The sequence below is a fragment of the Pseudonaja textilis genome, chromosome 2 (genome assembly GCF_049901715.1).
Source record: "Pseudonaja textilis isolate UNSWEBS1 chromosome 2, rPseTex1.2, whole genome shotgun sequence".
Classification (NCBI taxonomy): domain Eukaryota; kingdom Metazoa; phylum Chordata; class Lepidosauria; order Squamata; family Elapidae; genus Pseudonaja; species Pseudonaja textilis.
Window position 1 is genome coordinate 106329923 of NC_141991.1, and position 27224 is coordinate 106357146.

The 27224-nt window shown below is 38.4% G+C and overlaps 3 protein-coding genes across 9 annotated transcripts; 2 read left to right on the forward strand and 1 right to left on the reverse strand.

Moving 5' to 3' along the window:
• The first annotated feature begins 29 nt into the window (after nucleotides 1–29).
• Nucleotides 30–3427, forward strand: SRSF2 (serine and arginine rich splicing factor 2). Of its 6 annotated transcripts, XR_015741800.1 has the most exons (5): nucleotides 30–549; nucleotides 854–1164; nucleotides 1431–1534; nucleotides 2067–2177; nucleotides 2631–3427. XR_015741800.1 is itself a non-coding variant. In XM_026702064.2 (3 exons), the coding sequence occupies exons 1-2, from the start codon at nucleotides 188–190 to the stop codon at nucleotides 1155–1157; spliced, it is 666 nt and encodes a 221-aa protein (XP_026557849.1). In that variant the 5' UTR covers nucleotides 30–187; the 3' UTR covers nucleotides 1158–1164; nucleotides 2067–3427. The 6 variants fall into 6 exon arrangements, 2 of the variants coding, with proteins under 2 accessions (XP_026557849.1, XP_026557847.1); XR_003374190.2 differs by having other exon boundaries at nucleotides 2067–3427; XR_003374188.2 differs by lacking the exon at nucleotides 1431–1534.
• Nucleotides 2488–9817, reverse strand: METTL23 (methyltransferase 23, arginine). 2 transcript variants are annotated; one of them, XM_026702058.2, is made up of 6 exons: nucleotides 9670–9817; nucleotides 8749–8956; nucleotides 6828–6932; nucleotides 4788–5025; nucleotides 3785–3869; nucleotides 2488–3604 (listed from the first exon to the last, which is right to left on the reverse strand). In XM_026702058.2, the coding sequence occupies exons 2-6, from the start codon at nucleotides 8857–8859 to the stop codon at nucleotides 3430–3432; spliced, it is 714 nt and encodes a 237-aa protein (XP_026557843.1). In that variant the 5' UTR covers nucleotides 8860–8956; nucleotides 9670–9817; the 3' UTR covers nucleotides 2488–3429. The 2 variants fall into 2 exon arrangements, with proteins under 2 accessions (XP_026557843.1, XP_026557845.1); XM_026702060.2 differs by having other exon boundaries at nucleotides 9539–9778.
• A 91-nt stretch (nucleotides 9818–9908) lies between these two features.
• Nucleotides 9909–24268, forward strand: JMJD6 (jumonji domain containing 6, arginine demethylase and lysine hydroxylase). The gene is made up of 7 exons (XM_026702172.2): nucleotides 9909–10214; nucleotides 11696–12084; nucleotides 13262–13548; nucleotides 16109–16244; nucleotides 17528–17666; nucleotides 20633–20760; nucleotides 21709–24268. Exons 1-7 carry the CDS (start codon nucleotides 10086–10088, stop codon nucleotides 21743–21745), a joined length of 1245 nt encoding a protein of 414 aa, XP_026557957.2. The 5' UTR covers nucleotides 9909–10085; the 3' UTR covers nucleotides 21746–24268.
• Nucleotides 24269–27224: the final 2956 nt, after the last annotated feature.

A 27224-nucleotide genomic window follows, 5' to 3' on the forward strand; every position in this document is an offset into this window, starting at 1 on the left:
AAATACTTGAGGAAGGGCGGCACCTCGTTCACTTGCTCGTGGCAGCGGTCGGAGATGGTGGCTTGCGATTGAGCTGTTGATTCGACGGCCAGCTCGTAGTAACGCGAGCCCAACACAGCAGCCGTTTACATATCCTCAAAGATAGTTTGTACGGTACGCTTCTTTCCGTGTTTTTCTGCCCGTTACTATGAGTTACGGGCGACCGCCGCCGGACGTGGAAGGCATGACCTCTCTGAAGGTGGACAACCTGACATACCGTACTTCTCCGGACACACTCCGCCGCGTCTTCGAGAAGTACGGCCGCGTGGGGGATGTCTACATTCCCCGCGATCGCTACACCAAGGAGAGTCGTGGATTCGCTTTTGTGCGTTTCCACGACAAGCGCGACGCGGAGGACGCTATGGACGCCATGGACGGAGCCGTGCTCGATGGCCGCGAATTGCGGGTCCAGATGGCCCGTTACGGCCGACCTCCGGATTCGCACCACAGCCGACGTGGGCCTCCTCCGCGCCGGTACGGAAGCGGCGGTTATGGACGTCGCAGCAGAAGGTGAGATTGTGGGGGAGAAGTCCCGCCGGGCAAAAGAAAAGTCGTCTCTTAGAAAAGTATTTAAACGGGATATGTGGTATAAGGGAGAGGCAGAAAAAAAAAAAGGCCCTGCCGTGTAATAGGTTAGCGTAATGGTGTGGGGGGAGGGAAGTGGGGGAAGGTCGGCGGGAAAGGGAGAGCCACGTGATTCTGAATGGGCGGCGAGCGGCTTCAGCCGTTGGCTCAGTGAGCGAACTCCCGAAAGATAAACGAGTGCTCGACTTCCTGGATGCCTTCCAACCGCCCGTCTCTCTCTTCCACCCAGTCCCAGGAGGAGGCGTCGCAGCCGATCCCGAAGCAGGAGCCGATCCCGATCTCGTAGCAGATCGCGCTACAGCCGTTCCAAATCAAGGTCCCGCACGCGATCCCGCTCTCGTTCCACTTCGAAGTCCAGATCGGCCAGGAGGTCGAAGTCCAAGTCTTCGTCGGTGTCCAGATCTCGTTCCCGATCAAGATCCAGGTCCAAATCCAGAAGCCCTCCACCTATCTCTAAGAGGGAATCGAAATCGAGATCCCGTTCTAAGAGCCCTCCTAAATCTCCTGAAGAGGAAGGTGCTGTGTCATCTTAAAAAAACGGTAAAGTATCAGGTATTCTCCTGAACTTGCATGCTTTATTGTAGGAAATTAGTAGGCACTGGGATCTTAAGCATTCTGGTGTAAGAAAATGGGGCATGTTTATTTCTGAAAAGGGTGTTTTAATTTACAGCTAATAAAAGGCATCTTCATGTTTTGTTGCAATTAATAGCTTGCTTTTTAATATCTATTGTTTGAGACGCAACCTATTTCTGAATTGACTATTTTCTTACTGTTCTTATCCAACATCTGCATTTTCCCCTTTAAAGCTGCGGTCTCCTGTTTGCTTAAAGAATATTGGCCAGTATTGCAGATTTTAACTGATTTGGCTGATCCTCCAGGGACCAGTTTCTGTGGGCGTGTATTGGAGCAGGTTTGTCTTTAAATGTTAAAGATACACTATCCTGTTAAAAATCTGTTCTGTGGATACAGTTCTCAAGAGCAGCAAACACTTTTAGAAGTGAAATGCAAAAGTTGATGGAAACCAGTGTCCTTGGTGCAATTGTGGGCTTATAAGAATATGCTGGGTGGGAAAATGGATAGTGTGTCTTTAACCTCCCTCAAATTGTTTGGTCCTGTTTTTTTTCAAATGAAGGCCTAGTAGAACTGTTAAGGATAATGACTAATAACACATCAAGGTTTTGAATAAGGATAAAGGCATAATTAATAAGGTTGGATTTAGATTAGGGGTGGTTGATAAACAACATGATGTGATTAGTACAGAGATGGACAAATTTTTCCAAAACTCAAGACTGCTACGGTGGTATCAATGCAATAGTGGGAGGGAGATGTTGTACTTGCTTGCAAACATGTTAAAACATCAATACAAGTAGGTATTTAAAAGTATCCATAAACAACTGAATGCATACAAAGTATGCCCTAAGTATTATCTTTTTCAAATTTAGATACTGCAAGTGGATGAGAAATCTACATAAAGGATGCCTTTGGAGGAGAAATGATCATCTGAATTGCCAGTCCTTTAGAGACTCCTGCACAACCAACAGGCTGTTGAAAAGGTTATTTTGTAACACTTTGTCTAACTTTTTACTTTACGTTTTTGAGCCTCAAATGGCAGACTTTTACTTTTTATGTGCCATTTTGTTGCTATTATTCAAATTTCTTGTAATTTAGTGATGTGAACGACTACAGATTTCATTATTGGCTTGGATATTTGAGGTAAAAACTTCATTTTTGTTCATATAGTGCTGACTTGTTTGCAAATTAAACTGATAATTAACATGCAGCCTCAACTTTAATATTAAATATGCAGCTATAGTATGCTGAAAAGCTTTATGCTGTCCAGATGTTCAATTCTTGCCTTTGTTCTCCCAATTTTGAATTTTAAAAATTCAAGCACATATGCAAATACTTCAAGTCAAACAAACTTTACAGCTCACAAATTAATTTGACAGATTTGTTTTTATCAGACAAAATTCTAATCTCTTCTCTTATGTATTTTTGTGCACTAGGCGCAGTTGTGTAGCAGTTGAGTAATGCTGGTTAGCTGTTAAGGTGGCGTGTTGCAGTGCAGAGTGCTTGGCTGTTTCCTGTTTTCTCCTGATTGCTCCTGTAAAGATGCCTTGTCGTGCAGAAACAAATGGCTGTCCAGTTAATTGTAATTGCCTGACAACTGCACTTCCAGTCACCCGGGCCTTGCATTAAAATAATGGAGCATACAGTGAGCACATCTAGCTGGTGATATACACACCTTATTTTTCCAAATGGTAAATTAGACCATCTACATATGTGAACTTGCATATGAAAATGTAATGTTAAAGCGTTTGATTCATTCCTTTTTAAGTATTGATTTGGAGTATCTCTTAAAAACATTCTGTATTATAACCACTGTGTCTGTAGTTTAATAAAAGCAACACTTTTTTTGTGTTCAGGTTTTTTTTTTAAACTGATGGTTTGAGTCAGTTTTGTCTGTTAGACTAGGACAGATCATATTAGTTTGCAATTTAAGGAAAACTCATCCAGCAAATTCATTCCTATAAGTCCTAGTTAATGGGACTTAACTCCTATATAACAAAGATTGTTTTTAAAACATTGTAGGCTCAAGTCACATTTTTGGTATTCCTGTGAAATGTGTATATATTCTTAATTCAAAGGAAACATGCAGCAGAATTAGTGTCGGCATGAACAATGAATAAAATTACTTTTTAAAAATGCTGAGAATAAACTGATTTGTATGCAATGGTGGTCAGGTGATATGGAACTCAGATAAGCAATTGATGCATTTTCATTAAAATCCATTAGGAATGTTTCTTAAGTTTTCAGTCCTTTATTTTTTTTTCTACTGATAACCATCATTTGAATAGTGTGCATCCCTGGAAGAGAAGATCCTGCAAGTTGTTCCTTGGTGGCTTCAAATGACTGCAATGGCACGTGTGTGCTTTCCATCTCCCATTTATATAGTAATCCTTCAATAGACCAGTTGGCACTGGAGGGGGAAGAGCAAATATTAAAAGCTTTGGGACAACGTTGGATGGCCAATAACACTTAGAAACTGAAAATTCTTAAAAATTAATAGTGGGCAACTTGATACCTTTTGAATGAGCTGCTTTTAAGTGCCAAAGTATATAAATATGAAATTAATGGGAAAATGAGAGTAACTATATACCTTCTGACTTGGTAAGTAGTCCAAAATTGAGCATTAGTATTCTTTTCCATTAAATAGTGCACTGTACTTACAACATCTTCAAAGTCTAAAAAAAAAAAAAAAAAAAACGTTAACATTTTTGCTATGATTAGAAATAGTTAAATTATATATTGCTTTTACATTTCTTCAATCCTTTGATTTCTGACTTAGCATTTTTAATTGTAGTCAACTTTCCAGTTACTGTTCCTTGTTTATTACCCTGAACTAACACTACATTCAAAAAGGATTTTCAAATACATGTCAGTTTGAAAACATTAAAAATTTGGGGCAAGTTTTTTTTTTAATTACAAAGCACTTATATTCTAACTGCAAAATAACATACCCAAAAGTACCATCATGAACAAGCACTTTTTAAAAAATCAATCCGGTAACTATTGATCATCAAAATAATCCATGATGTCTGCCAAATATTTATTTACATTTACCGTCTTAACTCCAATATAGCCGGAGATGATAAAATTGCATTTTCCATCATTATCGTATGGCTTTAGAAACTAGCTTGGTGTCATGGTAAAAGTGCTGGATTAAAGTATTTGAAATAATTTACTGAAGGTCCATCTTTGGCTCATTGGGATATTAAAGCCAGATGAACTATTATGGAATAAGTGGAGGAAAGTATGTGTACCCTATATAACTAAAGCAGAGTAAGTAAGAATTGACTTCCTAAAATTTGAATTGCAAGTTATCCCATTTGTCAAATTTTACCAGTAGTAACAGGACACAATTTATACTGTGAATCCTTGAATAAAAAAGTAATTGAAGTTATAACTGAGCACAAAGATTTGTAATAATCCTTTCATCCTTTTAGAATTGCATACCTTTTTAAAACTGAGCGATTTGTTTCCCCATTATTTTAGTAGTTGGTATAAGTAGGACTTACAAAGTCTTGAGTTTACAAAAAAAAATCATTGCCATTCACATACTTGGGTAGTTCTAAAAATGAATATTAAGAGAGACCACTTGCCTTCTGGTTCAAAAAGTACATCCGCTCCCAAAATAAAGTCAACTGGGGCTAAACTCAACAAACAGGGTGATACATGACCCCAGGTAAGTCCTATAACACATATCCCAGAGAGATTATTCATCTGGCAGCTTCTTCGGCAGTTGTCCAAACACTCTGAGAAATCTGCATTATCTGATAATATTACTTCTGCTCCACATTTTGCTGCCACTATTCCAGGTAGGCTCACACCTGCTCCAATCTGAACAGAATAAAACCTAATTTGTGACAGCAATTATAAAAAAAACATCCATAGAATGTATACAAATTGATTCCCCACCCACCTTCCATTTATTAAGAATTGACTAATGACTACCAAGTTTGACATTTTTTATCAAAGGTTTGGATTCTTTAAAAAAAATGTAAAAGACAACCAGAAATAATACCCTGCTGATGAATAATAAGAGAGGGGTCAAATTGCTTTATTCAAAAGAAAAACTTAGAAAATGCAACTTTATATTTGATACCTAGATTAATCTATCCGAGTCATTTTGGATCTGCATGAGTGGTATCCGAGTAGAGAGGAACGTCAAAATGGATTAAGTGGTGGATTAAGCAAATCATGGTTGAGATGGACACTCCAAATTTCATATATTTTCAGATCCCCATGTTCTTTTGAACTTTATACCTGCCACCATAGAAAGTGATAGCTGGACAACAGAAATGGATTCCCGTGCCTTAATTGCATGGGAAAGTAATTTGTTCCAATTAATATTGTAGATTGAAGAAGTTGCTTAAAAACAGCTAAAACAGTTAAGTATGATCTTATTTTAAAACAGAAGTTTTGTATACTTATATACCCGTATGTATGCTTGTGAATATGTATGGGATACTATTGTTTCTCCTACAGCAATACACACAACCATTTGTTTAACTTGGAGATACAATGGTTGAGTTTAATTGAATGGCATACTTCATTTGGCCAAGTGATTAGACACTCAAGAAATTTGTCTCAGATACAGAAGCACTCTACATGCAAAGTTACAGAATAATACCGATAAAAGCGAGAGTAAAGAGTGATGGCACAAGGGCAAAAAATGTCCTGAGTCTAGTTTTGGCATACGTTACCCTTCCAAGGGAAGGAGTTGAAACAAGTGACTGGACCAACCTAGTCAAGCATTTGGGGCTATCAGCAACTAGCTAGCATTTATGAAGGATGCAGCATCTTGTTGGTCACAAGATCATGACAGTTGCAATATCCTGTTGTGACATTTTTGCAATTTCTGATCTAACAAGCAAAATCATTGGAGGAAGCCATATTTGCTTAATGACCCTATGTCACTTAACAACCATGGTGATTTGCTTAACAATGGCTGTAAAAATGGTTGTAAAATCAGGTTCAGTCAGTCAATGACTATCAATGACCACTTTGCTTAATGACTGAAATTTTGATCCAGATGTGTAAATTGACTTCCTATATATGTAGACCCATGAATGACTAAAATATATTCTATGAGATTTCTTCAATATTTCTAACACAAAAATTATCTTACTACAGAATTTTGGCTTGCCTATAATAGCGTTCAAATTCATAACAGATTTGATGCAGTTTCCCAGTACAACTGCACGTAGTTCTCATTTAGTGACTATCTCATACAGTAATCATTCAGTTACAACAGCAATAATAATTTTGATCTGTTCTTCAGTTCAGGAACTTTACAGATCTGCAAACAAAGGAAAGCAGAAGTGCAGTTTCACTTAGTGACTGCTTTGCTTATTGACTATGTTGGCAATCCCATTTGTGGTTGCTAAACAAGGATTACCAGTAGTAAATTGTTTGCATTATATATTTTGCTGTAAATACAAATGTATTGATTAATAATTATTACATAGAATTTTCATCTACACCATTCACATTTTATCTAATTTAGGATCTTTATCTCTCTGCTTCCTCCCCCCAAAAGATCTGTGGGTTTATGTGCAATATTCACCCCAAACTAATCCAACTTTTTTTCTTTAACACTCTAATTCCATGACATCTGAATGAAAATAATGTGACATTACCTCTAGTATTCTTTTGCCAAAGAGAAGTCTTCTATGAAACCAGATATACTGGGCCAAAACCACAGCGCAAGGCCAAACATACATACCATATCGAGGATCAAGAACCTAAAACAAAAGTTTGTATTGCAAAATAAGATAGCATTAAAATAATTTTAATTAAAACTTAAATGGCAAATTTAAAATGTCAGTTAAAGATTATTTGTATAAAAACAAATCTAACAGAAACAGTTAATATGACACCCTGTACCACAGTTAATATGACACCCTGTACCATATTAAAGATATTTAAATTAGATATAACTTTTTCCTGTTTTCTTGGTCTTTTAAGGAGTTTGTAAAATACTTCTATTAACTCTGTTCTACAATGTGCTAGAACTGCATACAAATCACAGGTCAAGGAAAAAGCTAATATATTTGGAATAATGAATGTAATGCTGTATATTTTCCTCTAGGTATAGAAAGTATTATTCATTACAACACATGCATTTTGTAATCAATCTTTTTAGGATCAATTGTGACTATGCAACTACATATGTTAAGTTCAATGAAATCAAATCAAATCCAGCATGTGAGCCTACTAAAAAAATGAAGATGGTTGTAACTCCTTCAAATCTTAGTGTATGGTAACAAGTTCACCCAGAAAGGACACCAAAGTTACCGTTTTTTGAGTTTGTATTGCCTAACAATTTACAAAGAAATTTACACTAAATTTACACTAATGGCTTCTACTTAGAATCAAATAAATTATATTTTTCTGTCTGCCTAATTTTACAGGTTACAAAAACAGATGCCAGTTCAGAATATGACTATGATAGATTTGATTTAGTTTAGGGAGTATATAACATAGTTACAGGAATGCCTGTTTTAATACAAATTGTGGAACTGACATTGCAGCTTCAACATGAGTTTAAATGTATTGAGATAAGCCTTCTTCTCTCAGTACTTACAGCTAATTTCAAAAGAAAAAAATGATTACAGAAACACCTGTTATATTCAGGGATTAATCTATAAAGTGAGGAAGTTAAATTATAAAGCATTTAAGATAGTAACATAGATGCATTGTTTCATGCACACAAACTGGCACGTATTTCCTATCTTATTAAAAATGTCAAATGTCAAAATGTTGTGAAGTTTTAACCCAATTAGGCATATTACTGAAATATGACGTGCTTGTGTATACAAAAATAAATTTGAGCATTAAGAATTTTTAAATTATTAAATCTAAGAAAGTGTTTTCATTACTAAAATCATTCTTCATTCATTGATTTGTTGATCCTTACTTCAGTAATTCATAAATAAAGGCTATCAAGATCATTCTAAAAGCTTTGCATTGAAAAAACATACTGTATAGAGCAGTGGTTTCCAACCGTGACAACTTTAAAGACTTGTAGATTTCAACTCCCAGACTTCCTCAGACAACAAAGCTAGCTGAGGAATTCTGGGAGTAGAGGTCACAAGTCTTAAAAGTTGTCAAGGTTGGAGAGTCCTGGTACAGGGTGTCATATTAACTGTTTCTGTTAGATTTGTTTTTATACAAATAATCTTTAACTGACATTTTAAATTTGCCATTTAAGTTTTAATTTAAGCTCTTCATCAAACTAATTTGAAAAACCAAAACCCCACTGGAATATGGACCCACTTTAGAAAAATTGTGGGATGAAAACCGAAAGAAACAATGCCTATCAAACTATCTTAAACCAATTTTCAGTACAGCATCTGTACCTAGAAAAAAAAGTATTTCAAAATTAAGCAAGAGCAATTTATGTGAAATGCAAAGGTGTTAGATTATTTTCCAAGGTCCTGAAGTTAAAACCTCTTGATTCTCATTTAGCAGATAATAAGAACTCTGATAGGTGGGTCATGCCAAATTCAGTGTGAGCATATTGGCCGACGGCGTGATAAACCATAATCATAACAATACCTCGGGAATCAGCACCACCAACTCCCTAGGCCGGTCATCCCCATCCTCCTTTTCCTGATCTTTTCCAAACCGGTATTCCTTCACAGTCATATTGGACGCTACCTCGCACATGCCAGCTTTTGCGAAAGGATCAATAAGGCCCGATTGGCCATCTGCAGTCAGGCTCTTCCAGCACGTCTCTGGATGAGGCAGCCAATCATGCCCATTTCTATGAAGGGGGAAAATTATGAAAAACCCACCAAGAATGGCATTTAACAGTTACCTCCCTTTCCCATTTTTTTTTCTCTTGAGTCGGCAGGCTGTTTTTACTTCTCTCCCACTGAAGACAGGCGGTTTATTCTTGCAGGCTAATTCTATCCTATGGAGAAATGCTAATAAGAGCTTAATTTCGCCTGGTATCACTATTCCCGGAAGGATTTGGGACTCTATAGAGCGGCCACTTGTGGAGTAACTGCACCTAGTGTGAGTGTCATAGTCTTTTAAGGATCAAAGTCCCATTGGACCAATAAACATTAGTTTTTAAAAAAACTGCGCCGATATCTAGAATCAAATTGCGCCTCCCTAGTTGTACAATGAACGATTCCCCTGTGCAGTTTAAAACCACCGTGTCCTTCAGCGTGGGCTGCTAATCCGAAATAAAAAATCCAATATGCCAATCAAGCTGCTGTTTACACACGCGAGTTTGGGATTATATACCCCGCGGAACAGAGGAGGATTTAATATTAGGTTAAATATGCTTCGGGTCGAACCCATCCAGGTTCCTAAGGAAAGTGAACGGAAATCTCATTGCCTGAAAGAGTCGTGCCCAATGGGCAGCTTCCACCCAAGTGCAGCCACTGCAACAATCCGATCCTCGCTTCAGCATTTATTTCTCCGCTCTTCAACCGGCCTTCCTGGACTATAAAGCACCTTCCCACCCACCTCGCAAATCAGCGCCGCCTAAGTCCGTGCCCTGCCAAGAGCGCGCGACCCCCTCCTCCGCCCTTCGCGCTGCGCAACAGCGACGCCTCTCGGTGGGGCGTGACGCCCCAAGATGGCGCCGAAGCGGTTCCACCTCCACTCTGGCGCCGCCCGCCTCTATTTCCGCTGCTCGAAAGACCCAATGAGAGCTTGTCCCGTCCGCGAGACCCCACCCCAACCCCGGCGGCGCCAACCAATGGGAGGAAGCGGAAGTTGAAGGCAAGCGAGGCGGGTGGCGTCGAGGCCGCGAGTTGGTAGCTGAGTCGGCGCGGTGGTGAAATTTCTGGGAGCGGCGTGGCGCTGTTGTTCGGGTGGGTGCCGTCTCGGAATCCGTAGCCGGAAGAGTCGGGCGGGGAAGGCAGAGCCGCGTGGGGAGCATGAACCACAAAAGCAAGAAGCGCATCCGTGAGGCGAAGCGGAGCGCGCGTCCCGAGCTCAAGGACTCCCTCGATTGGACTCGGCACAACTACTGCGAGAGCTTCCCGCTGAACCCGGCGGGCTGCAAGGTGAGCGGGAGGGCAGTCTAAAGAAGGAAGCTGCGGCGGGGAAAGGGCGGCAGTCGGAAGCCGCAGCCCGACAGGCTCTCTTTATCCGGGCCGAGGCGGGAGGGTGCGTCAAATCCCTTCCCGGGAGTGTGGGGGAACATCGTGAGAGGGGTACCTCGGCTTGCTCGGTCAGCTTTTGTCACCCCTTTCTCCGGACCTCGAGGCGGGTTAAGTAGAGACCTGTCTCTTTCTTCGGCTGATCCGACATCCACCCCGCTTGGTAGGTTGGGCCCCGAGAGACGTGAGGGGCTTCACCCACCCCCAGGTCTCTGTGGGGATTGTGTCGGCTCTGGGATTCAGGATGCATCCCGAAAGATCGATGGGGCTGTTATCCTTTATTATTGCCATGGTTATTCTTAGTTAAAGTAGCAATGATTAAGTTGCTTTTTAATATGGAATGTTTGGCGGTCGATAAACAATCTGAAGGTTCAGCGACGGGCTCGCGGAGATGGAAGAGTTTGGGACAAGATAACATCTCAAAAAGTGAGGAGGGTGCTTAGCACGTTGGCTAAAACCCCTCTTGTGGGTTGTGTTTTGTATGGTTTGGGCTTCCATTAAAGTGGTGGAAAAGGAACTGGGAGTAAATTATGTGGCCACAAAGAGGAGGGGGTCCATTTATTTTCCAAAGCACCAGAAGGCAAGACAAGAAACAGTGGATGGAAACTGATCAAGGAGGAGTTTGATTAAGGAGAAACTTCCTAACGGAGGACAATTAATCATTTGAACAGCTTTGCCTTCAGAAGTTGTGTGTAGTTCATTACTGGAGGTTTTAACCAAAGACTGGACAGCCACCAGTCTGAAATGATATAGGGTTTCCTGCTTGAGCAGGGGGTTAGACTAGAAGACCTCCAAGGTCCCTTCCAGCTCTATTCTGATTCTGATGGTGTGTAGAGGATACCTAGTTGAAGTCAGTGGGACTTAAATTGCTGGGCAAACGTGGAAACTTTCTGAACTAGAATTGATGTTTGTCAGAGAACCTACACTTGTGTATTTTTCAACTTTTTAATCACCAGAATTATAGGTATGGATGGGATAATAAAAGGAGGGAAAAGAAATCTTACAATAAAATAAAGTAATTATTTTAAGATGTTTATGATATGCTGAGAAGACATATTTATGTAAAGCAGATTTCATACAAGAATATATGTAGGTAGAGATTAGTTTAGACAAAATATAGAATGTGAAGAAAAGGTGAATTATAAAAAGTAGATCTTTTTACGAATGTTTCTGTTTCAAAATTAAAAAATAAAATCCACTTCATCTAGCAGTACCCGGATAAATTTATGCAATTTATACGGAAAACAAGAGTTTAACATAATTTTAAAGCATTTTTCTTGACTTTGTGAGTCTCATTCTGTGGGGCTAATAGTATTATTAGTGTTCTACTGTATCACATTCTTTGTTACTTTGTTTTAAAGGTAGTTCTTCTTCCATTCTTGTAGGATAATGTAGAAAGAGCAGATGCCCTCCATTTGTCAGTGGAAGAATTCATTGAAAGATATGAGAAACCTTATAAGCCTGTTGTCCTGTTAAATGCCGAGGCAGGATGGTCAGCTCAAGAGAAGTGGACTCTGGAACGCCTGAAGCGCAAATACAGGAACCAGAAATTCAAGTGCGGGGAGGACAATGACGGTTATTCTGTGAAAATGAAGATGAAGTATTACATTGAATACATGGAGACTACACGAGATGATAGTCCTCTCTATATATTTGACAGCAGTTATGGGGAACATCCAAAGCGCAAAAAACTTTTGGAGGACTATAGGGTACCCAAATTCTTCACTGACGATCTGTTCAAATATGCAGGAGAGAAGAGAAGGCCACCTTACAGGTATAAACTAGCTAACTTCAAGCACCAAAAGTTTGGCTTATAGTCCAGTGAATTTCCATTGGTCTCATTTGTCCTGTGCATTCAGTCCAGGCACACTAAAACTAAGATTTAAGACTTTTTGGTGTAAACAGTAAAACAGGATGGCTTTCCAAATATCAGCTACATTTAAGTTATAACTCATAAGTCACTTAAAGCCCACAAAGTTAGGTTTTTAAAAAGATCTTAAGGGCTTTTAGAAAAATGAACTAGTGCAGTCAGTGTTTTTTTTTTCCACTTTTCATACCAATGTTGGTCTTAGCACTCTCTGAGTGGATCAAAAGGCAATACTGAGTACAGATTCTGGAAAATGCAGTCAATACATGACTAGCACTGGATTGATAATGATTGCTCTACTATTGAAATGCATCTATTGTGCAGTTCTAGATTAAATTGTTTTGACAACAATGTCCATAGTTGGGTTCTAGTATCATTGGGGAAATAAAACATTTTATTCATCTTTAACTTTGAGGTAACTGCTAGGGCATACTCTTGGATGATTGTGTTAGATTGTTGAAATGTTAAAAAAGAATGTAGGATAATATTTTCTACCCATTCTTGACATTGTTCTTTTTAGTAATGATGCTTTGCATTTTCTTTTTTATTCTCCTACATTAAAAATTGTCAGATTTTGAAATCTTTTCTTCAGCGAGTAGAATGTTCATGGGACATTCTGAAAATCATTCCTCACATGGTCAGGATTCATTTTGTAAAATAAACTGCCCAGACCTATGTAGCTGTCTTGAAATGTGGTTGATGTGGAAAAGAGTATAATTTTGGGTTTTACAGATTAGATTGATAAATCTTTACAGAAATGACTTCTTGTTATTATGTAAAAACAAAAAGCTGTGATTTGATGTCAATGCCCTATTCTTCTACAACAGAGAATCAAAAATCAATGCTTTTTCTTTTCCCTACCTTTCCTCTCTCCCCCTTCCCCTTTCACTGGTCTTTTATTTACTTTTGTGTTTTGCATTTTATAATATTTTATAACCTAATAAAATGTTTGGAAATAAATGATATTTTATTTTCCATTATGAAGGGGATTACAAAGTTAGATTTCTATTTTTTATTCGGAAATATGGAAATAATCTTCCTGAAAACTTTTCAGAAAAATAATCAAAATTTTCTAACAATGCAGGTGGTTTGTGATGGGCCCACCTCGTTCAGGAACAGGTATTCACATTGACCCTCTGGGAACCAGTGCGTGGAATGCCTTAGTCCATGGACATAAGCGCTGGTGTCTCTTCCCTACCAGCACTCCCAGAGAACTGATCAAAGTGACTCGTGAAGAAGGAGGCAATCAGCAAGATGAAGCCATCACTTGGTTCAGAGTAATATATCCCCGAACACAACTTCCCACTTGGCCTTCAGAGTTCAAACCTTTGGAAGTAGTACAAAAACCTGGAGAGACTGTGTTTGTGCCAGGTATGCGTCTAAGTTAAACTCTGTTGAAGTCCATTTTATTCTACAGTAGGGATGGTCAGTCTGGGGTCTTCTTTTGGAATGGGGGGGGGGGCTTCACTTCCTCCTTCATTTTTGTCATTGCACTTTGATAATGTCAAAGCTCCAAATTATGTTTTAGAGGGGAAAAGGATAAAAATCCTAATACTCACAAAACAAATATTTTTTGAGGAGGGGGGGAGACAAGTGAAGGTTTATGAACGTGTGGAATGACCCCCTCTTTTGTAGATTTACTAACGAGGGTATCCTGGAGGACTATAATTTTTTTTTCATTTTTTTACTATGTCTCTAACAAGCTCATATAATATGGTATCATAATGCATCAGAGATCAGTCTGGTGACAAAAAATGTGTACACTTAATCTCCAAAGCCCTTCTAAAAGACCCAGGATTTCATTAGCCTTTGGAAGACCATAAGCTTAAGAGCACCATTGTCTTAGGAGGCAAGCTATATATTAATCATTGCTTACTGTAAACCTTAGGATTTCTTCTCTAATTTAATTCACAAGAAGTGATCAAAGATTGTCTACCTCTCCTGTAGAATAGATAATCTTTTTATGAAGATCCCTAAGCCTTTGAACACACCTGTCATTCCTTAAAATCAAACAGTCTAGAAAAGCTACAAAGGCTTCTCTTTATATATCCAATAGTATAATGAACATAAAGGAAACCTAATATAAAGCGAGTTGTTCAGAAAAGAAACTGAAATAGGGATGCTCTAAACCAGGGGTGTCAAACTTGCATCGTTACGTTGCCACGTGATGTTTCCCCTTTGCTAAAGTGGGGGTGCGTGTGATGCATCTGGGCTGTGAGTTTGACACCCATGCTCTAAACCAGGGGTGTCCAACCTTGGCAACTTTAAGACTTGTGGACTTCAACTCCCAGAATTCCTCAGCCAGCAAAGCAAAGCTGGCTGAGGAATTCTGGGAGTTGAAGTCCACAAGTCTTAAAGTTGCCAAGGTTGGACACCCCTGCTCTAAATGAGAATGTTATAGAAGTTATGGTGAATGAATCCATGAATAATGTCTTCTGAGTGACAGACACCTTAATTAGTGCAATCAGAGGATTGACAGGGTGATCGTTTTTAAATAACTTCTTAAAATCAGTTACTTCAATGCCTCAATACAGCTACATGTACAAAGTAGATGTTCATTTTAGGATGTCTTTTACATAGTTGGGAGAAGTAATTTCCTTGTCATTTCAGAGTTTCATGAAATGGAAATAAAGTCCCTATGGTCAATCTGATTAAATAAATGTACTTACTAAAACATGCTGTAATCATCATGATGTTGGTATGATACCAGGGAGACTCAGGCTCAAATCCACTCTTACCCAGGACAGTTCATTGAGCAATTTTGGGCAGGCACACATTTTCAGCTTAAAACTGAATGATTTGTCGTGGTTTAATAATGTCTAGAGTGATGCATGATATTTTCATTTCACAAGAAACTGTGCATTTCAATCGGGTTCTATGTTAGCTGCTTGCTTACCTTATATTTATATTTTAATAGTGCTTTAATAAAATAAGATAACTTTTATTGTCTTTTTTTTACTGTGAACACACTGGCTCATATTAAAAATGAAATTATGTTGCCTGCTCAGAAATATTCCACCTTTATTTAAACTCAGACTATTCCAGCACCAAATTTTTCACTGGCATTATCTGTTAGAGATACTTAAAAGCTGGAAAATTTAGTGATATGTGATTTTAACCAATTTCATCAGACAAAAGTGTAATATACCCTATGAATATTTTGATCTACTGTTTAGAAAAGTAATTTGTATGTAATTTTTACTGAAACTTTTTTAAAAAAGATATAAATTATGCAAACTAATATAATAATAAGAAATAATTATTAAGAATAAGAAATAAGGAGACAAAGAAAAATCAAAGAGACAAAGTGGCTTCCTATAGTCTTCACTGTAGTTACAAGCACAACTATATTTTAACTTCTCTCTCTCTAAATTTACATCATAATCTTCTTTCACTCCCCTTGATTTTCCAATAATTTCTGATATTTCAACCATTTGTTCTTGTCTGCTGTTTCTTTTCTATGACCTGCTTCCTGAGCTAAAATCCTTAAGGGGACTGGGGGACTCAACCTGTATTTATATATATATTCCCTAGTCTCAATTCCCAAGTCCCACTGTCTAGAGAATTCAGTCACCTGATAAGCACAGGTGGAAAAAGTTGTATCATATAGTCCCCTTTCTATGCAGATAATTTCAGCCTGGGTCTATTAGTTTTGCACAAACTTGACAGCTTTTGCAAAAAAAGACTCCCCCCCCCTTTCCATTCTCCGCCCAATTCTACATTCTCTACAATATATGGAAAATTTGTGAACTTGTATTGGAAATTTAAGAAACAATTAGTTGCTATTGATAATCAGACCTTTGGGATGTATTACAAAGAAAACATGTAAAGCAAACAAGCTATTTATTGATTGCACAGTTACAGTTAAAACAATGATTTACATATTTTCTTCTGTTGATGATCATAAGCTTCTACAGTGTTGCATTTGTAGGTGGCTGGTGGCATGTTGTTCTCAATCTTGACACGACTATTGCTGTCACTCAGAATTTTGCCAGCTGTACAAACTTCCCTGTGGTGTGGCACAAGACAGTAAGGGGAAGACCAAAGTTATCCAGAAAATGGTACAGGTGAGAGACATCAATGTTACTTCAATGATTTCCCAGGTGCTGGTTGGATAAGCCAGTTGTTGCTTCCTAGAGCAATGCAGACACCTGGAATAATGCTTAATGTAATATGTGAAATGTAAATCTAATTAAGTTTTTTGCATTTTGGAAAGACTTTCTGGACAGTCTGGCTTGTAATAGCAACATGGTCCATGGAGTCCAGAAGAAGAATTAGGCTTCTGGATTTCAAGATTCATTAAGGTGACTCAACTATATATTTAAAAGTTATAGTTTTAAGGCTGAGACTGTTTGATCACTCAATTATTAAGCACAAAAGTAATATTAAAGTGACTACTGATTAAAGTTATTTTAATGTTTTAGTTAAATTAATAAAATTAATTTAACTTTACTGTGAATATAAATGCATCCCAGCTCCAGGATTTCTAAACTTTCGCAGAGGAATAGTTTTTCGTATCCTACTAAGCATTGCTGGATCAAACCAAAGGTTTAGGTATTATAGTCCCATAACAATTTGTCACCTGGTCTTTGGGAAACCAACAGATCCAATAAGTCCATGCAGGCAATAGCCCACTCTTGTTATATTTTTGGTAAGCAGTTTCCTACTTTTAAGAATAAATAGCCTATTTTGCTGTTGGATTAATTTGGATCACATTTTAAGAACAGAGAATTTGTACATCCCACTACTGATTTCACTTAGCTACCTGAGATACATAATATTTTATAGCTGTAGTAGTTTGATATTCTATATGTTGTGTGCAAATGCCAATTCCTGGGTGGGTATGGGTGGGCTTAATGCCAGTTAAACACGTAGGAAAACCCTTTAAAAATGACCTGAAATGAGGATGATATGAAAAACAAAAACCTAGCTGATTTCACCAGTGAAATATTTTGCTTCCTAAATCAATAAAAATGGACAGTAAAAGCTGAATTTTGAGAGAGCAGAGTAACCTGCCATCTAACTGGGCAGATGTCTGGGAAGAAGACTTGGGAAAGTCTCAAGCAAAACTGCCCTGAGATGGATGATGATCTGCTAAAGCAAACATTTTTGAGACAACTGTTTCTTCTTTTCTTGGATAACAAAGATTTTATGCCCCAGTTTATTAGCTTTTACTAAGTCACTACTTTTTAATTTATTGCTTGAAGAGAAGAGCAGGGCATATTTTACTTATATATTGTTATGTTGAAAAAATGTTTTGAGTGGCCTATGGAGAAAGAGTAAGATATGTTGTACTCTTTCATCTCTTTAAAACATAACGCTTTTATCCTTTTTATTTACACACCCCAAGGGTCCTCAAGCAGGAACATCCTGAACTAGCTGTACTAGCTGATTCTGTTGACTTACAAGAATCAACGGGCATTGCTTCAGACAGTTCTAGTGATTCATCTAGTTCTTCCAGCTCCAGTTCTTCAGATTCTGATTCAGAGGTAAGGGCTGGGCTGCTGCAGATAACACCTACATGAGAACTAATTGACACCTGCTACTTAACCCAAGCTATAGATGTAAATAAAAACAACAAAAATCAAAACTGTCCATAAGAGAGGAGAGGTAAGGTTCTCAACCAAAATCAATGACATTATTAATTGAATCTAAGAAAATCCTGAGAAGGATCTTCCCGTCCCATGTGGTACTGGAAGACAGTACCTTGAAAGATCTATGTTGTCCATTTCAAATGATGTTGCAAACACTGCTTCTGCCAATGGTACTGCCAATTAGCATATTCAGAAGAAACATTAGGGAGACAAACTGAATGGCATTCATACTTCTGTTATGACCCCCTCCAAGTGGTGTGTTTCATCCCCCCTATAGTAAACCATTGACAGACCACAAAAGAGTGATTGTGTATTATAATTAAAGTTGGGAAAAGAGGCTTACAGTATGTTGGTGAGCCTTTATTTCATTTTGGCTGCTTCTACTTGGGGGCTTAATTGAGGCAGCTGGTTTTAAATTGGTACGGTTAAGGCCAGCTCTTTTATAAGAAGACATCTACAACTTGGTTATGGACAGGCATAATATAATTGGCTTGCTGTCAGGATTCTGGGAGATTGCCCTAATTAAATCATCCTGGAGCCAAGCTTCAAAAGAATCCAAAAGATATATTAGGAGCAACATGTCCAGCATCAACCTGTATGAAGCCAACTCTGAGACACAAAATTTACTATCATCTATGACCCTGTTTCCCCCCATTCCCTTGGGTGTATCATACATCAGATTCTCCAAGGAAACGTTTGGGCTGGGTGTCATCAATCACACTCTCCAGTAAAGGATTTTCTTGGGCAGAAGATTCCAGTAGCCTAGGCTACAATCTCCACAAGATAAGTGTGGAGTGTGCTTCTGGCCTTCATCTGTCACACTGCTCCCTCAGGCCCTTTCCCTCCTTCTTCCTCATGGCAACTCAGAAACAGGCATAGGAATGATTTACGAGTTGATACTGTCTCCTCTCTTACTGCATTGCTGTTTACATTCAACAACCCTTTTCCAGATGTCCACCTCCCTTTTAGGTAAAGGCCATTCTGCTGTTTGTTGTGACTAGGTTGCTTGCACTTTGCAGCATAGTTGCCTCAAATTCCCTCTAATCTGGACTATCTTGGCAAGTTGCCTGGGTTTCTTTTCATCCTATTACTTCCAACAAAGTGAATAGAATTCTCTCTATAATGTCCTGAACCATTGTGAACTGAATGCTTGCTTATCCTGGCTCTTTGTGTATCGGTTTCTTTGTTCAGCACCACTGTAACTTTGAGGATTGCTGAACAAATGGATGTTAAGCAAGGACTATTTGTATGTTCTATCCCATCCAGAAACAAAACAGGGATGGTAGAAAATCCTTCATGGATAATCAGTAGCTTTCTCTTGCTAGGGTTTAGTTTGTGCCTGTTCTCTTCCATCCAAAATCACACAACCTTCAGGCTATGGCAGGAATTCAACAGAGTCTCTGACCTGGAGTCACAATATTCAGTTAAGTATCATCATCATACTGATAATGGTTAATTCTGTAGACCTGGGAAACTGTGAACATCTCTTTGCAGGAGCTTTGATGCCAGCAGCCTTTAAGGAGGCATTAGTCATCTCCTCCTTAGGGGGTCTTCTCTGGATCTAGTGGTCTTAGATAATTATCTTCGATCTCCAACCTTCTTTTTGTGGCGAAAGGTGTTGAGACAGTTGATCCCAAAGGTGTTTGGGATCAACTACTGAGTACTGAAGAATAAATGGACTTGGTTTCAGGGTTCACACTCTGGCAATGGGTAGAGTTGGCATTGGTTGCTCTGTTGATGAATTACATCAGTACCTGCACATGGATAGTTTGCTGGTTCTGGTCCTTTTGGATCTTTTAACAGCCTTCAGTTTAATTGTCCATGGTGTAGATGGAGTATGGGGATTGGAGGCATTGTTTTGCAGTAGTTCTGCTGCTTCCTTTGTAGTTGCAATTGATGGTAGTTGCAAAGGAGAGAATAGCACTGTGGTTGCTCTCTTGTGGAGTGCCACTCAGGTAATTTTTCTCCTGTTATTTAACATCTGCATGAAGCTGCTGGGTGAAATCATCCAACGATTTGGAGTCCAGAATTATCAGTACGATGATGATACTTAACTGAATATTGTAATTCCAGGTCAGAGACTCTGTTGAAGTCCTCTCATAGCCTGAAGATTGTGTGATTTTGGATGGAAGAGAACAGGCACAAACTAAACCCTAGCAAGAGAAAGCTACTGATTATCCATGAAGGATTTTCTACCATCCCTGTTTTGTTTCTGGATAGGGTAGAACATACAAATAGTCCTTGCTTAACATCCATTTGTTCAGCAATCCTCAAAGTTACAGTGGTGCTGAACAAAGAAACAATTGGTCCTTAAAATTCTAGCCATTGCAATGCCAACCACGACTGTCTTTTGGCTGCCTGCCAACTTAACTACCACCACCTGGCTCTGCTCACCACCGCACCATGTGCCACTGCTGTACCAGTCAGGGCCTTCTTTTGCTCCAGAGCCTTTGCCAGAACCTCTGTTCATGTAGAGTAGCGATGTGCAGTGTGGCCAGGTGGGGCTAGTGACAGTAGGGTGGATGGGCAGCCAAATAGACAGAGATGAGAGGGGAGATAGGTGGATTGGGAGAGTTTAAGTGGAGGCCATCCCTAACCCTTTTCCAAGAATGGTTTGGATCTGGTGAGTCCTCACTTAATGACTATGGGATTCATTGGATAACAGCATCTGGGATTGCCAAAACTGCCATTACTAAGTGGAACAGTCACATGACACTTCATTTAATGACAGTTGCTTATCCCAATTATGGACTGTTAAAGTGAGGACTAGTTGTACTAGAACTCAAATGTCATAGCTTCTTTTTCCGATGAAGCCTTATAGAAATTGCAGTTTTGAAATTCACCACTTATTTCTTGTTTAGTGCGATTCTAGCTCTGAAACTGAAGGAATGGTGCATCGAAGAAAAAAGCGAAGAACGTGCAGCATGATGGGAAACGGTGATACTACCTCTCATGATGACTGTGTGAGCAAAGAGCGTAGCTCCTCCAGGTATTAAATCAAAATACTCATTCTTACCAACCAGTGATAAAAGTTACTGAAATCTATAGCTGTGAACTAAAGTAGATTGCAGTCAGAGAATAATCAGGAATATCCATAAAGAACAAAGCTTATCCCCTTATATGTAACCAGATATCCCATTTCTAATGCTCTAAACTGATTTTTTTCTATTTATCAAATGTCCCCAGGAGGACTCTTCTTCACTCATTAATTCTAAGTCTTTTGTCAAACTATTCTCTTCACATAAACAGAATGCCCACAATTGAAAATGCTGATGTTGAGGTATTGGATCAAATGTTGCACTTGTAAATGCTACAATTAGCAATGGAGGAATAAGAATTTAGTGTGCAATTATATAATGTAATGTCTTCTATAGTTAATTGTCTGTATTGTTGTTACCTTAAATACCTCCAGGGTAACTATATTCTATCAAAGATTATTGTTTATATTAGATCTTCCTTTTTAAAACTGTATATGTTGATATTTCTGGGAGTTCATGGTTGGGTTACTAAATGACTGAAAGCAGCTGACAAGATCACATAGGAAAGTAGCACCGTCTTTTTTTTTAGATCATTCTTTATAAATCAAATAAATCAAATATGGTTAATGAACACTAGGCCCACTAGCTTTTGCTTAAGAGAAAATCCTGAATTTATATAGACCTTATATTCTGTGGACAAAATCTCGGTAAATATCTCACCTCTCTTAATTTTTTGCATCTAAATTCTCACCAAATATTGAATGATCAAAGGCTCTTTCCCTAGTTCCTTCTAATTTCATTTGTTGTCACAGTGAAAGAGATTCCTTTGATGTTAAAGAAAATAGGATTATATACAAGAAATCTAAGATGCATAGTTTTCCAAGGAAAGTCTGTATTGTTACTTGCATAAGTTACAAGAAACTTGCCATGACAAATATTTTTATTTTTATGTTTGACAGAATTAGGGAATCTTGTGGAAGTCGTGCTCATCCATGAAAGATAACAAGACCTTCTGCAGATAGTTGCAACCAGCCAGATGTCTTCTGTTCCTCCCACCAGCTGTATACTTGAAGCTTTTTGAGGACTTCCCCTCTCCATTTTTAATTTTAAATCTAAACTTTTAACTTCTGTTCCCTGTTATCAAAGTCTGACGTCTTGCTAACTAAAGGAGAACACTCAAGATTTCTATTTGTTCAAACTTTTCCCCAGACAACGGTAATAAATGGAAGGCATTGCTGATATCTGTAAAGTCATACTATGGTTTCCAACACTGTACAGTCAACAAAGGAAATGGCAAATTTCTATTAACAAAACTGTCTTTTAAAACAAACCCTGCTCCAATATTGTCATATGTTTACAAGATGAATTCTAGTGCATTAACAACTGGGGTCAGACATACAACCGTTAGTCTGCAATTGGCCAGCAGCTCCTTCATTATAGCACAAGTGAACCAAGATGATTCTCCTATTGTATAAATTATTACATGTAAAAGCACCTTTTATAATTCTGAATATATCGGTAACATCAAGCCTACCATGGACTAAATGAGACTCTTACAAAAGTATTGTTTGAACCAGTAGTTCATCATCATTGCTTTGTTTTTTTATATTTTAATTAAAAAAAAACTGCAGATACTTGCAGCCACTTTGGAAATATAAGCCCAAAACAAATGGAGATGGGAGAAACTAGCTGCCTCATTTATCTCTCCCTGTGGGAATTTCTGGAAACATGAAGGTAGAAAGATTTTTTTTCCTAAAAGGAGTGGGTAGAATCTGAATAAATATAAATAAAATATCTATTTAACGAGGAACTGCTTTTTGGGAGCCTACAAACTTTATACTGTTATCTACTATTCTGGTGGTGTAGATATTTAAGGTGTGTGTATTCTGTCCTGAATAATGTGGTTGTATGTCTGTCATGACAGCTGGATTATTTCAGGATGTGCTGCTGTTTCAATGGCACTTTTGTTGGTAACAGACTGGTATTCTGTTCTGAGGTGAGCTTATATCTCCATTTATGAAGATAATCCCATTCCAAATTAAAAAGTTTAGAGACGGCATAATGAAAATATTCTGTACACTGATCATCCTTAAGAATGCAATAAGTGATTGTTGAAATTTTCTTACATTTCAAGGTATGTAGTGGAGGTTATTTAATTCTATTCTACATAAAAATGAAGATGCCTAAGAAAATCCATATTTAGTGGATGGTGGAATGTGAAATCAGCTCATGCATGGCCATTTATTAACTGACTCCTGTCCAGAGTTAGGATGTGGGAGGAGTGCCAATTATAGTTGAATGTTCCCTATGAAGAGATATTTCAAATGCTACTGTAGTAAGGAGTAGTTTACAAAATTTTCAAAAATTGCTTCCTTCTCTCTCGTACTTTCCCTCTAGTTAGTAGGAACCACATTTTAAAACCTTGTTTCACTCTGCAAACGGAATTTACTTTTTAGACAGGACATTCTGGAACAGCCCATTATGTTTCTGAATACAATTAAATCTTGTTTGAGTAGACCTTGATACAATGAACGATGGCTTGGATTCATTAAATGTTCAATTTGCAGGTTCCTTGCACACAGGCAAGCAGGAACACTTCCTTTGACTAGAAATCTGGTATATTTGTGACAAAAGGAATCAGATAAATCTATTCAGTCATAGACTATTTTGGTTTTAATCAGGAAGTTAATATGAAAGAAGGAAATGAGCATTGACTGATAGAAAAGAAGCCTCCATTTGTGGTGTTTCCTATATGATGGAATCTGATTTTTCAAAACAGAAATAAACCTGAAGCTTTTTTGTTCCGTTTGCACGAAAAGTTACTAATAATGGCATTCTTAGCAACAGTAGCCATAGACAGTAGTGGAATGGCATAAGTTTAAATATTTTTAATAATAATGGTTTATTTATAACAGCTATTTGCTTCTTGTTACATTTTATATTTCAGATTCCCAATTGATAAACTTGGTTATTCATTCTTTTAAAAAAGAATTAAATTTTATTTATAAAATTGGACATACTTTTGAACATGAAACTTAAATTAGAATTTACCTCCAGTACTAACAATAATAACTTTATGTAGTGATTACTTTGGTTTACTTGTGCTTTTTCTTCTATATTTTTCTCCTATTAAACCTAAAGCCAGTTTACCAAGTTATAAGGAGGTCTTCTGAACAATGTATTTCAACTAAACACTAAGATGAGCTTTTGTTGTCTTCTTTTGAACAGTAGCTTTTGTAATGTTAAGTTGATTTCTAGTTGATCATTAATGCCACTTTATTTTCTCTTTTAAAGAATACATGTTCTGAGCAACTAGTTTGTTATATTGAGTCAATTTACCCTAGACTTTTCCATAGATCTTAATTCATATTTTACCAAGACATAAATCTTTTTGGCACTTCTAAAAATGAAGCCCAACTAACTGATTTGTATTGAAATCCATCCTAAGCGTGGAGCCAGCAATGCTCTGAATTTTATTTGTTTGATGATTAAAGAAAATAAAAGTCTTCTATTATTTAACATATTTTGATTTAAATTTCATTTTATATGATAAGTAGTCAAAAAAATTTAAGAAACTGGAATACTAGATAAGCTGCAATATGAGGAAGGGAGCCTTTTGTTACTAATATAGAAGTTCAGAATGTGCTGAATTTCATATGTGAAGGTGAACAACTACTTCAGAATAGGCATGGACACTGCTAAATACAGTACATGCTTAGCTATAATCTAGTAAACAACAGGATAATACCTGTTAGTAATATCCTGTGAATATCAGCTACTCAAGATGCAATAGAGAGAAACTTTGAAGGGTTCTGTGGTATGTTACAAGAGGTGGAAATGCAGTATCTAAAAAGAACATCTTAAAATTCAGAAATGGAGAAATCTGGATTACAGGAAGCTTTAGTTTGAATAAAACACAATAATGCAAGAAAAAAGTTTTTTCAAAGAGAAAAATTGCCAACATCTACTTCAAGCAACATTAATTAAGTTTCTAACCTGAGACCTTGCTAAATTAAAATCAGCTGAAAATGAAATGTAGTTCAGTTTCAGAAAATGAAATGTAGTCCAGAACCAATATTTTAAAAGTGACCTTTGTGAAATCATTGCTGGTGCTTGTGGTTATTGAGAATTAAGTCTTGTTTTAAAAGTAAAGGTTTCCCCTGTCCAGCTGTGTCTGACTGGAAGGCGATGCTCATCTCAGCCTCTTCGCAGCGGAAGCCAGCATTGTCCAAAGATGCTTATGTGATCATGTGCCTATATATACTTAGGCACAGGGAAATAGGTACGTGATAGTGATAGCTAGTCGTTTGCATGCTTTTGAACTGCTAGGTTGGCAGAAGGTGGGGCAAGCAATGTGAGTTCACATTTGCACAGTGCTCAAGTCTCAAACTCGGGCTGTCAGCTTTCCAGCTCAGCATCTTTAACAACTGAGCTTAGAAAACACAATTTGTGCCTTCAAACTTGTGATTAAGAATGTAGTTCAGGTGTGTTTGACTCTTAATAAAATGCAGTAGCTGCACTACCAGATAGCTTGCTTACCTCACTCCATATTACTGATGATGGTCTTTCCCCTTGGCTAACAATCATACAAAATAATCTCACAAAATATACATTATATACCTTCAAGCACTCAGTGGCGAAGACTTCTAACATTCCAACCTGCCTAGTAATTCTCTAAAAGTTCATGATTTTAGCCCTTGTCATCAATTATATTAGTGAATCAGCAAGTTCCATAAGCTGCCTCTGCAGCTGCAGCATAAAGCACCACATTATTTTAAGTAGAAAACAGGTACTGGGGGGGGGGAATTCTACCAGTTCGGCCTGATTCAGGTGAACCAGTAGTTGCAGTGACAATTTGGCCCCACCCACCTGCCCCTATTCTGTCCTTTTATTTCTGGGGTTTTCAGCTTAGCTGTTTGGTACAGCACAGCGGATTGATGCTCAGCTGATTAACTCACAGGGAATGCAGCAGAAGGTAAGTTTTAGAGCTGAAGAAGCAGCATTTTGCAAACTCTGCCCAAGTGCAAAACGCACACTCACTGAACTGGTTGTTACACCGGTTGAATTGCACCCCTGGTACTAAACAAAAGAAGCAAATCCCAGTCACCTTGATATCTTCCTCTTTTGCACCAGATCCTGGATGCTGTGATTAGTGCATCCATGAGTGCCTGCCCTAACGGGGAAACAAGTGGCTCACACCCTCTTAAACCATCACTAGACCCAACAGTGCGGGATAATACTCATCCAGTCTCCAATGTCCATCCTTTTTAGGATGTGAGGTTGAGCTTCAAAAGGCCTTAGGGGAAGTGGATTATTTGAATCCTTTTGGGTTGGATTTCAGGCCAGGATACAGCACAGAAGTGGCACTGATCATCAGTTTTCTGGTTCTTCTCAGCAGCCTTCAGTACCATCAATCATGCTATCTGCCTAGACCAGGGCTGTCAAATCCCCATCATCATGGCAGCATCACGTGATGCATTGGGACCACCACCCCCTTCGCTAAACTCTGCATGGTCAGCATGTGATGCATCTGGCCCACAGCTGGGAGTTTGACAGCCCTGGTCTAGACCAAAGCAAGGATTAGGAGGCACAGTGGTTCCCCTTCATGGCTGGTTCCAACTGGTATTGCTGGGGAAAGAAGTTTCCTGATGTATGAGATTTCAAAGGCTTGATGCTGTTGAGAGAACATCTATATGAAGCTACTGGGTGAATTCATCCACTGGCCAGGGGTCAAATAACATGCTGATGATACTCAACTGAATAACAGGCTAACCAATTAATGCCTTCAAAATCTTCTCTTGAAGAGGGTGGGGCCTGACTGGGGAGGAACAGTTAAAGGACAACCCTGACAAGACTGGGTGATTATGTATTTTGGATTCTCCCAACACCAAGGACTTTCCACTTTCATCTCTGGATGAGTTTGTTCTCCCCCAGACAGATACAGCATGCAAGCTCCATAAGCAGGTGGCAACTATGAGCAGAAAGGTTCCAACTGTGCCAACTGGAGCCATTCCTACATTGGATGATTCTTCCCACAGTCACTCATGCTTCAATTACCTCACATCAACAACAGTTGAAATGTATTCCATATGTGGCTGCCTTTGACAATTATTCGAGCTAGAGCTGATCCAGATTGTAGCAGCACAAACACGAGCGTATCTCAATGCCTATGCTGCTCAAACTGCACTATTGATAAATCTTATTCTTAAAATAAGGTCATCTGATGGGACTTGGATGTCATTCCTTCTCCGTCATGGAGTCTATCCTCTGGAAAAGGACACGCCCCACACTGAAGTTTGGGTCACCCCATCCTGCCGTCCTAAAGAACAAATATTTGCCCGAGGTGCTAATTTAAGATATGTCTATTATGGGAATTGTATTAATTGGTATATTGATTTCTAGGATTATCTATGTTGTATTGATTGCTGCTATGAATTGGATGGCTTATACATTTGAAATATAAAGGAAGAGAAAC

Excerpts from the sequence above, each read along its gene's own strand:
- SRSF2 (XM_026702062.2), top strand. The coding sequence starts at position 188 with ATGAGTTACGGGCGACCGCCGCCGGACGTGGAAGGCATGACCTCTCTG. Across the intron at positions 550-853 it reads TATGGACGTCGCAGCAGAAG|TCCCAGGAGGAGGCGTCGCA; the intron begins GTGAGATTGTGG and ends TCTTCCACCCAG.
- METTL23 (XM_026702058.2), bottom strand. The coding sequence starts at position 8,859 with ATGTGCGAGGTAGCGTCCAATATGACTGTGAAGGAATACCGGTTTGGA. Across the intron at positions 5,026-6,827 it reads TTGGCAAAAGAATACTAGAG|ATTGGAGCAGGTGTGAGCCT; the intron begins GTAATGTCACAT and ends TATTCTGTTCAG. Across the intron at positions 3,870-4,787 it reads TGTACTTTTTGAACCAGAAG|ACTTTGAAGATGTTGTAAGT; the intron begins GCAAGTGGTCTC and ends TTTTTTTTTTAG.
- JMJD6 (XM_026702172.2), top strand. The coding sequence starts at position 10,086 with ATGAACCACAAAAGCAAGAAGCGCATCCGTGAGGCGAAGCGGAGCGCG. Across the intron at positions 10,215-11,695 it reads TGAACCCGGCGGGCTGCAAG|GATAATGTAGAAAGAGCAGA; the intron begins GTGAGCGGGAGG and ends CCATTCTTGTAG. Across the intron at positions 20,761-21,708 it reads AAAGAGCGTAGCTCCTCCAG|AATTAGGGAATCTTGTGGAA; the intron begins GTATTAAATCAA and ends TATGTTTGACAG.